The sequence below is a fragment of the Trachinotus anak genome, unplaced genomic scaffold (assembly GCF_046630095.1).
Source record: "Trachinotus anak isolate AG129_WGS33_773 ecotype Australia unplaced genomic scaffold, CSIRO_AGI_Tana_v1 ptg000010l, whole genome shotgun sequence".
NCBI classification, from domain to species: domain Eukaryota; kingdom Metazoa; phylum Chordata; class Actinopteri; order Carangiformes; family Carangidae; genus Trachinotus; species Trachinotus anak.
Window position 1 is genome coordinate 5,796,586 of NW_027273861.1, and position 11,034 is coordinate 5,807,619.

An 11,034-nucleotide genomic window follows, 5' to 3' on the forward strand; every position below is an offset into this window, starting at 1 on the left:
GCTGAGTGAAAATACAAACAGACCAATGTGTGCAATGCTGCGGCTTGTCTGCTGACGTAGTGGTGAAGTGACAGTAATGTGCTCCTTGTTACATTCAGTATGAACCAAACACAGCACAGTGGATCTGCTACTGTAAATGCAATTTTTTTATTCTGTGACATTTGAAGAAAAAAAGGCAGAGTGGTTTTCCACATTTCTGCAGCATGTTTCATCAGATGGGATATGAAGTTGGGCTTCTTTTTTAAATTCTCCTCATAAAATCATGCAACTTGATTATGTAAAAGTTGAAGTTCTAAGAGTTCACTTTCTTTTAGTTTTCTGACACACTCAAATAACAGCACTGATTTTGCCAAGTTTTTCAAACATATTTAAAGTATGTGACATGGTGAATGCCAACAATCTGTACATGTAGTAGACGGCTTTTATTAAGAGGTCCTAACAGGTCCAGAATTTTCCACCAGATCTGAAACAGACCACGAAAAAACTACTTGAACCTGAAATGCCTACATTAATTTATAAAAAAAGAGACAGGGGAAAAGTCAGATCCGATCCCAACAGACCTCAAACCTGAGCAGCCCTCCACAGAGAAAGAACACGGCAGCAGAATAATACATCATCACTTAACACACGGCTACTACTAAAAGATAATTTGTCAGCATTTTTCCGAATATTTAACCAAATATCTTTTGACAAACTCATGAACTTGTATTTAGGCCCAACAAACCAAAAACTAAATTTAGTTCCTCTAAGATAGTGTCAGATGCCAAAAAAAGTCCCTGCACAGAGGGTAAAAGTTTCTGATTGGTCAAACCCAGAGTCCAGCTGCTTCAACTTGTACACTGCCCCATTCAGAAAACAAGGAAGTGTTGGGTGTCACCAGTGTTAGTACTAGTACAAGGGCCTGACATTTATTGTAATGTTTATTGCTTCCTGAAATGCAATAAAGGGGTTTTAGGACATTTTCAAGCCTGCCTTGTTTAGTCCACTTTAAACAGACTCGGTTTCTCAACACAGCGATCACACTAGGGTAAAGACCAATACAAGCACCAAGAACCTTTGGTGATCCTTTTGTTCCGGAGAGGTTCATTTGTGGTGGGAAGGTGATACAACCTTCATCTGATCCAGCTACGAGATGTACTCTACAAGTTTGAGATAAATGGCTCCCAATGAGCAAAATCAACAGATGCTAGCAGCGAGTCAGAGAACGAGTTGAGATCTGATCCGGAAAAAACAATGAAGAACGCTGCTTTATTGATATTTAGGCAGACATCACCTTCTTCAGGAGCGTCTTCCTGTGTTTACTTTCTCTCCAGACACAGCTCACCAATGAATCGAGTGAACATTCTCACATGGCTTTCAGTGATGCATTTGGGTTCACTTGCTGAGTTTTTTCTGTGTGAAAAGAAACTGAACACGCAACAAGAAACTGAACACACCATCTGATTCTAACCACAGCCAAGGAACAAGGTTTGAAAATGCTCTTAGGTCCAAGTTTAGGTCTTGGAAATTGATTACATAGCTTCTGGAGCTATTTGGTCAGAAAGGGCAAACTGTCAGTTAAGACGCCTGCTGCGACAGAGTAAGACCTTAACTGACCCTAATTACACCCGAGTCAAGTCCCAAGTTTCAAATATCACCTACAGAGTGGACAAGTGAAGACCTCTAGAGCTCACAGTATCACAATTCAAAAACATATATATGAGTCCAGAGTTTAAAAATGTGAACATGAACTATAAAGTCCAAAGTTCATACTGTCTGTCTAGACAGCATCAACAGCTGCACTCTTCAGTTTCCAACATGGACACAAACAAAGAGACAGATTCAGGGCACTTCACTGGCTGACTGTTAATTCAGGAGGAACAATGATTGTAAGAGAGTCACACATCTGTGGTCTCAGAAGTTCTAGTTCAGCCTTGTGACAGTTGTGAAGCTCTGTCTTTGAATCCATCTGGAAGGACACTGCCTTAGTTACCTCTTGATGCAGCGCAGCACAACTCTGAAGTTTACCGTGGCTGTAAGAGTACAGCGTTTGGGGAACTAAGGCCTTTAATATTTGATGTATTATGCTGCACATTATCATTTTGCAGCGCGTGGATGAATAAGACAGGTAAAGCTTTTTAATTTCAACTCACATCTTATCACAACAGATTGAATTACATCAGAATGAGGGCTTTAATGGAGGAAGTGCATTAGCATTTAACTGAACAACACTTACATACGTGTACCATGTGTAAAAAGAGGGAGACAACACATACCATGCCTGGAAAGGCTGACACTGTTTACTCGACATCTTGTATTCTTTTTGTGTTTCCTCATGTACATATTAGGGGAATATAATTGCTAATTTTCAGCCACCTGCTACAAGCAGTCGGCCAAAACCTTCAATCTTCATCTTTGAAGGACGTGAATAAAAAGATGTTTTCAGAAAAAATACACTGAATCAATCTGATGTGAAAGAGCTTGTGTGGATTTAAAAGCTGCGACACAAATTCTAATGTTTGGTCTAATTATACTTCCTGTTTTACCATCCAGTGGTAAACTTCTCTTCTGATGGCCACGCTCAGTTTTCATGTTGCAAATTATGACCTAAAGGCACAAACTGAACACATAAAGATAAAAAACATCCTGATATTCAATTCTTTTTGACAATGCACAAAGTGCAGCACAAACTGGACGCTGTATGACCTCAGTGGGAGAGCTGCTGATTCATTTGATTACTAGAAACACAGGAGAGGTCCGTGTGAATTAGAGGTCACGGCAGTCAAAGCTTCTGTAGCCTCTACCAAAGTAGATCTGGCGCTTGATGAGCGCACTATTTTGACACTCATCTGGGCCTCCTTGTTAACTCCCCTACAACAGATCTGATGTGCTTAGACAGGCCTACACTGCACATTAGTGGGGCTGGTCGGGCTCAGATTGCAGTGCAGCACACTTGAAGGATTCAGCATTAACACGCTCTCTTGTGTTTCCTCGAATAACCAAGTTAGACTTTAAATTAAAGACAACAAGAGTAATTAAATCTTATGACAGGATCTCAAACATTTAATGCAGAGCTGAAAATAAGCAGGGGACAGTTCACCAGGTGACTACTTAGTTTCTCCTCTCTGGCTAAAAGTGTGTCAGTAAAGCTGCTGTAGACTTTTATGTTTGAACACATAATGGTGTTTGGTTGATGGAAGATAAACACTAGCACATTTACTTCAACCCTAACCTTATTCTAACCTTACCTGTAAACCAGGCCTGAGCAGGTATCCAGACTGAAAACAGCCCTGTGTTAAAACAACAGATGTTGTTATGGGGACTGATGATGCAGAAGGGTCAAGTGTGAGTAATACATGCATGAGTTTTCAAAGCTTATAAGATGCCAAAGCAGTTTATAATACTGTGATACAGGATTTTATATCACAGGAAATGATCACAGCTGAAATCATTTCATCTTTTGTTGCAACAATTGCGAAATAAACAGCAGAATTACAGTGTTAACATTACAAAGAAATCTAGCAGGGATGTGTGCTTGCACGTATTTGATTGGCCAACACAGCACCTTGTGGAATGACATTATGCTGAGCCAGGTTCAACTTTCTTGCAGGACAATAATGCATTTTTCTGAGGAGGTCAGGCACAACCAACCTGTTTTCACTTTTGAAAAATGCCTCTGTCAAGGTCAGAGACAAAAATCGGTCCTCACTAGATAAATGTAACATACACACAAACACAAACACTCTTTCCAGCAACTGAAGGCAAAAAAAAGGAGCAATTTTTCAGGTTCACATTCAGTGACACATCTTGAAATAGCTCGATAGTTATCACAACACTTTAGTTTCAACAGTCAATCTGATACTTGTTTTGTATTTCTCACGTACTTCCTTATTTACTCTATTATCTGCTGAGTTTCTGTGGTGTTCATGTAACTCATTCAAACAGCACTTGTGTAGACCGTGAGTGCATTTGTAACTAATGGTGCAACTCGCCTTTTACACAACAACATAATCTGCTTTTTTATATAAATGATGAGAACTGAAAAATATCAAAAATGTCTAATAACATGTGTGACATACTGTTCAAACACTTGCGATTCTGAGTAGGTATCAGAAGAAATAACAGAGTCAAACATTATCACCAGGTTTGTCTTAATTTCTGCTGTCACAGGATGAAGCAAACAAACTGTAACACAAACTAAGTTAACTGTGTCAAACAGCAAATGACATCTAAGATGGAAGTGGAGAGAGAACAAATGGGGATTACATAATGATCACATTTCATTACCCACTGTTATGCCACAGAGAATACCAACTAAAGCAAACAAAATTGTTTTGATGTCTGCGAAGCATCAGTGCCGGCTGAAAGTCTGCAGGAATGCTACTTAGATTTTTTATGAATGAGCAGCAACGTCCATTTCAATTTAATCTGGGAGGCGAGCACGCATAAGGTCCCCTCGCTGATTCCAAATTTAACGTCAGGAGGAAGATTCCTCTCCCAGAAGCATGAATGGGAGAGAGCGCGCGGGGTGGCCTATTGATTTTGGAGAGCTGGCTCTGTAATTGCTTGTGCGCAGAAAGCTGTAAATCAAGAGCGCTCGTTACTCGTTGCTTATACAAGCGGAAGATTACTGTGCAGCAGTTGTGCCAATGCTGGGGTATGAAACCTGGAGTGTTACACACACACACACACACACACACACACACACACACACACACACGCACATGCGCACACACACAGAGCAGTGTTACACTGTAGAATAATGCATAGAAAGAACGCAAGCAAGGACTGACAAGAACAGCTGGGTGGAGGAAAAGGTCAACCTGAGTTAATCAGCTAGAATCAGCATCAGCTGACGAGAGAGTTACTGTGCGTGTGTGTGTGTGTGTGTGTGTGCACGCGTATGTGTGTGCATATGCTCATGGTGCTGAAATATAAACAATTAAATTGAGAGCAGAATCTTTTCCATGTGCAAAAAGCTCAGAGAGGAGACACAAAAACAGCAAAAGGGCATCGTGATAGCACAGAGAGGCTGACTGGGAAAACAGGGTTAAGTCAACAAAATGTCTGATACACAACCTTTCATGATTAATACATGTCGGAGCATGTGTGTGTACTCTGCTGAGACACAGGTGGTGTGGCTTCTGGCCCGCAACTCCAAAAGCTTGCAGCAGGTTATAGTAAAAATAAACGTGCAGCGACTGTGACCCTGACACGTAGAACCACCACGACAGCCATACATTAGTTAGTGTGACTGCTCACCCACTCGTTCGCAGGCCAGGCTCTCACAGAGCTGTGCAGGTGCACATCAATTTTTCAAATCATGTTGACAAGAGCTCTCAGACTCCTGCATTAATATACACTGCACTTTTTTTATCCCCAACAAAGGTATGCACTCATACTATATTTTATTTAGGAAAAATGCATTTCAGCAGCTAGTAGCTCCGCATCCCAAAGAAGGTATGTGTCCTTATAGAGCATGTGCATGTGTATATATACAAATACTTGTTTGCATGTGTTTACAAGAGAGAAACAGATGCTGTCACATTGAGTTGTACGTTCTTTTAGTTCCTTTGCTCTGAGTGAAAACAGGTCTCCACACGGGTGAAAAATCAGGACCTCGTAACACTGACAGTGAGCAGGGTCACAGTAACCAGAGGCCCTGAGCTCTTCCTTACATTACTCTGTCAACGGGAAACCTGTGCACACACCTGTAGGCCCATGATCTGCACAGACTGTGGGTCAGATCTGCACAACAGACTGTTTTATGTCTATTTGATTGAGATACTTTGAGAGCAGATAATGTCATGTTATTATGGTAACATCTGCACCCAGGGAGCCTGACTTGCCACAACACTAAGCATACTAGAAATCATCAAATCATATTTTACTCATTGTCTTTAAAGCGTATCATTTCGGAACCACAGTGTTAACTGTGTGTCTGCTATGTTCCCCCTGTGCGGTGCAGTAATTTTCACTTTGTGTGTAGTTCCCCCCAGTTTAATTCCCTCTAACCAGAAAACCACGAGTCACTAAATCAAAGGACGTGAGCTCTTGAAACCATCTGTCTTTTGTTTCTTTTTGTCAAAGTGCACACTTCACCCGACAACACCACGTTTCTCAGACTCCTCGTGAACCCAACTTTTCCAAATTCAGAAAAAGTGTCCTTTTCTACAACTGTAGCATTTGATATGTGAATTCTACTCCCCTGTAAAACAGATAAGTACATTCACAGCTGTGCTATAAAAGTATTTTTTAACTCCACATAAAAGTCACAAGCTGGCACGCACCAATAAAATACTGCAGGTCAGTGGATGTACATCTTATATGAGGACACAGACCCTCAACTGCAGCTAAATGAACAGATCTGTCAATTATTTATCATCTTAGCCCTGCTTTCAGTCTGATGTATGCATCCTTTGATAAATAAAACAGACAACATGCAGACATGCTAACTACACAGTAAACAGCCCACAGAATAAACATTATAATAAGTTAAATGAGGTGCCCTGGTGATGGCAGTGCAGCCACGTCTCCATCATAGAGAACACCCTTTCAGGTATTACATTATTGCTCGAACCTCTCACTAGAGACATGATCTGCATGGTGCCAGAAGCCCCTCTGAGCCTTCCCACTCCAAACACAATTGGTTAGAGTTTTTTTATCCGCCTGTCCTACATTTATTGTGTGTCAAACAATTTAGTGAACTGCCCAAGGCTTTGACTTTTTGAAGTTACTCTTAATATCATCTAATATCAACTAATGATATAGGTCAAGACTCATTTTGTCAAAACATTTTTAAAAGATGCAACATATGGGTCAGTAAATCATCGTGTTTAAATCCATTATGACAGTTAAAGCGTTCTTCATGTTTCCTGCTGCTTTTACCGCCGTCATGCAGCACGTCTCGTTTAAAAGCTGTGTGCATCGTCTCAGTGATAGAATCACTCAGATCCTTTATGTAAAAGCACCAGAACAACAGTGTAAAGATACTTCTTCCAGTAAATTCCAGTGTATTCAAAGTCATACTAAAGTAACTGTACAGTAATATTATAGCAAGATGTACTTAAACAATCAAACATATGAGTGATATATGTTATGATATATGTTAGATTTAAAGTATTATTTAGTATTATTGGTTGAGGAAGTTTTAATCATAGTGAATATCTTTAGGTACTTTCGGCCTGTGGTTCCTAACCGGAGGCCCAGGCTACATCCATACTACGACCTTTAAGTTTTTACATTGGCTTTTATATTACTGCAGAAAATAAACTCTGCGAAAAACAACAGTTTATGATACTGACACGTTTTGTTCAGCAGGATAATCTTCACTAATGAAAACCGCATTATGTTTTTTTTGAAGAAGCCTAAATACAGTCACTAGAAGTAACAAGCTAATGTTAGGCTATAAACAAGCTACACCACCATTGTCCGACTTTACGCCACCACCACTGAACTTCCAACTCTTAGTTTGATTTAGCTCTGACCTCTTCTGCAAAAGCCTTTCCTCTTTGGTGAGTGGATCAGTTTTCACATTTAGTGTGATGACATTTAACGTCCCCGACAAACTCTGTTGTCTCATTTAGACATTTGTTGGCAACCGACATATAAAAGCTTAAAGAAACCAAGACTGAGTATCTACTGATGTATTTTATATTGTTGAGTTTGTGTCCTGATGCCATCATTATGACATCATCAGGAGTTATTTTCTCAGACTTAAGTTCATTTCCACCACTCAACATCAGTGTGTCTTTGTGTGCACAGGTATGAAGTAGCGCTGGCGTCATACCTGTGTAGTCCGCGGCTTGTAGGGCGAGCTGCTCTCCAGGTCTGCCAGGATGCTGGTGAGGGAGTCAATCTCAGCATCCAGACTGGAGCGCCTCTCCTCCAGCGTCTTCTCTGGTCCTTTCATCTGTCAGCAAACATCACAAAGGTGCAGAACAGTGAACTTAACCACCGAGTGAACTTAACCAAAACCGTCTGTAACAATACTTGGTTGCCTTCACCAGCTGCTCTCAAAAGTTAAGGTCAGGTCTTCCTCAATGACGAGTGATTCTGCCTCTGAGATGGTTTTTTTTCATACTTCTTAAACCTTGGATTACAGTTTCTAAGTTCGTGTTTCACCTTGACCTCAGACAATCCTTTTGAAAGCCACACATCAATAGCAGAGACTTTTCTCTGAGAGAAACACAGTGAGAAATAAGAAGCGATGTATTGTCTGAAAGACAACTTTCATAACGCAGTGCACTATTCACCCCCTGCTTTTCACTGCACTTGGATTTACAGTGTCTCATTCTTCATGCATTATTCATCACAATCTCATCCACCAACATTTCAAATAAAAAGGTCCATTTTTTAAAATTAAAGTCAGATATTTTTTTTATTCCATATTTTAAAAATGTGCTGTAAAAAGATGATAAGAATCGCTCTGATTTTGTTTAACTAGTTTGTTATCAGAGGGAGTTTTAAAGTACCAGTAACAGGATCACTCCAGCAGTCTGAGACCTCACTGATTTATTCATCTTCGGGTTTTTTTCACCTCAGAGAAAGCACAATTTCAACATAGGAAAAGACACAAAATCTTCGAGCAAAAGAAAAACAAAACTGTTGCGCAAAACTCTGGAAAGTAGTTAAGATGATCTGACCATTAGTGGCAGTCGGCTTTCTACAGAATTCCCGGGAATTTCTCGGCGGAATGACAGATATATTTTTAGTCCTCTGAACTATGCTGCAACTGCAAGACGACTTCTTGCAATTGCCTGCGGGGGCTTTTTGAGTTGGCTGGATCAGTGACTGCTTCTTATTCTAATGTTATGTGTTTGGATTACCTGTCACAATCTATTACAGGCAAGAGGTTTGCCTCCATTTGGAGCCGAGCTGCTGCTTAAAAACATCTAAGGCAATCACGGGCAGGGGTAAACAAAGCAAAACACTAATGGCTTGTCTCAAATCAACAAAAAAAAAAACAGGCAAACTTGTTTTACAGTGATAACGAGGAGGATGAAAGGAAACACTGCAGTCTTTGTGATGTGCTGGAATTTGCCGTGTAGGGCTTCATAATGTGGACAACAGCCATGATGAGAGCTAACCGCTTTTGTCTTTCTCTCTCCTGCTAAAGCTCTCAGCATTAAGGTGTCAGAATCCAGACATCTCTCTCAGTCAGAGCGATGGAGACAGGAGAATATTTCTGCCTTCTTCTGAGGAAATACCATTTAGTCACTGATTTATTCATTCAGTACGGATAATTTCTCCACTGAGGCACAGAGAAGAAGATGTAAAGACATTTTGATTGATATCTATTCCTTTTTCTGAACGGTGCCTACAGTCACAGACTTCTGCTCTGGTTACAGGACACATAATTAAGATACCAGCGGTGTATTAAGGAACTGAGTTTCATTTCCAGGGTGATTCTGCAGCCAGCACAATAGGAGAAGAAAAGTTATAGATGAAAACAGTAAAGCACTTCTGAAACTAATTAGGCTCTTAATTTCTGATGTAATTTCAGGCCTCAAATAAACTATTGAAATGAAAATGAAGAAATGGTCAAATAAGGAAAGAAACTAAGTGAAGTGCTGAATGAAAACAAGCTTTGTTTTCATGGTCCGATGGGTTTTTAAGTTGTTTATTTATCTTAAAGGATAGGTTCACGTTTTTTTTTCTGCCTTAAAACAAAAGTCAGACTTAAGCTGTCGGAGTCAAACACATCAAGTTGTTTTTTCCAGAGCTACAGTCCTTTTAGCACAAAGTGCCCTCTTTGTGTTTCCTTAGACTGTTGCCGTGCTTGGCATTGGTGGAGGGATGGTAACACAAAGAGTGAGTTTGTGCTGAAAAGATTGTAACTTTGAAAGATATCCACTTCACTTGATTAACTCAGACTTCTGAAGCTTCAAATCAACTTCACATCAACTTCTGAAAACATTTTTGCACAGAACAAGCTCTGTGGATTTTGTCCCCTATCTCCTACATGGGAAGAGCGTTAGTAAGGTGTCCTTTAACGAGCAGTACCACCAGGAGGAACGATTACAGCAGACAAAACCTGTTTCACTGGACAGTTGTTTGAGGGAGACTGTCTCCCCATAATAAACTACTCCATTGGTTTCCTGTGTGAGCAACTTATTTCAACCAGTTTTGTTGTAGCTGTGGTGATTATGATGCAGCAAAGGAGGAAGTCATGTTGGGATGATCTTATGTGTTACGTTGTTATATCTGCATGAGGAGGAGGTCGGGATGGAGGGACAGGTCAACAAAACACAAATCAAAACCATTATTTGCTTCCTGCTTCAAACCAATGGCCAGGGTTGTTTCTTTTAATTGGGACAATAATCACTCTATAACCGTAACCAAATGTTTATTATTATGATGCTTAAGGTCTTTTAACTGAAACCATAATCTTTCCCAAAACCCAACCAAGCTTTTACCACAGAACTGTCACATCATAAAAGTTGTTTCTTTTTCAACTGTTACTTCTAACAGTTTATTGGAGGCATATCTCCTGCTGTCAGTGGGGGTGGTAATTCAGGAAATGTTCCCATGGTTCAGATCAGAGTAGAGACCAGCCCTTAAAGAATCGTTTAGGTCGGAGGACTTTATTGTGAAATTATACTTAAATGAGTGGGATCATTTTCTCAACCCGTACGGGAACATTTGATGCTTTTGTTTAGCTGCAAAATTCAAAATCAGCAAATTTCTAGATACATGTTTTGATTTACTGAATATGAACTGAAAAAAAGAAAAAAAAAAGAAACGGCTTTATTAAACTGGAAAACTAGTTGTTAGTTTTTAATAAAAAAATGAAAAATATCCGATGCCCTGGGAGGCACTGAGACATTAGACAGTTTTTACCTGTTTAACCATTTCCTGTTATTGTTTTGCGCGCTGAGACAAGCACTCTGATGACTCTGAAGTAAACTGTTTTTATTCATAGAATGCAAAGTGCAATAAAACAAGCAAAAATCTCCTATTGGTTTTATCAACAACAGAGACGAACATTTTGAAACTGATCAGGAGCCAGAGTTTTTTTTTATATGCTGTTATCAAAACTGTTTATAATTTATG

At 39.9% G+C, this 11,034-nt stretch overlaps 1 protein-coding gene across 4 annotated transcripts in view; it reads right to left on the reverse strand.

Annotated features, from left to right (window-relative positions):
* Positions 1-11,034, reverse strand: part of lpp (LIM domain containing preferred translocation partner in lipoma) — a 153,328-nt gene that overhangs the window by 68,015 nt on the left and 74,279 nt on the right. For all 4 annotated transcript variants that reach the window (XM_071487149.1, XM_071487147.1, XM_071487150.1 and 1 more), the window contains one exon: positions 7,769-7,891. In XM_071487149.1, coding sequence (XP_071343250.1) covers positions 7,769-7,891 — 123 coding nt within the window. The remainder of the gene's footprint in view (positions 1-7,768; positions 7,892-11,034) is intronic.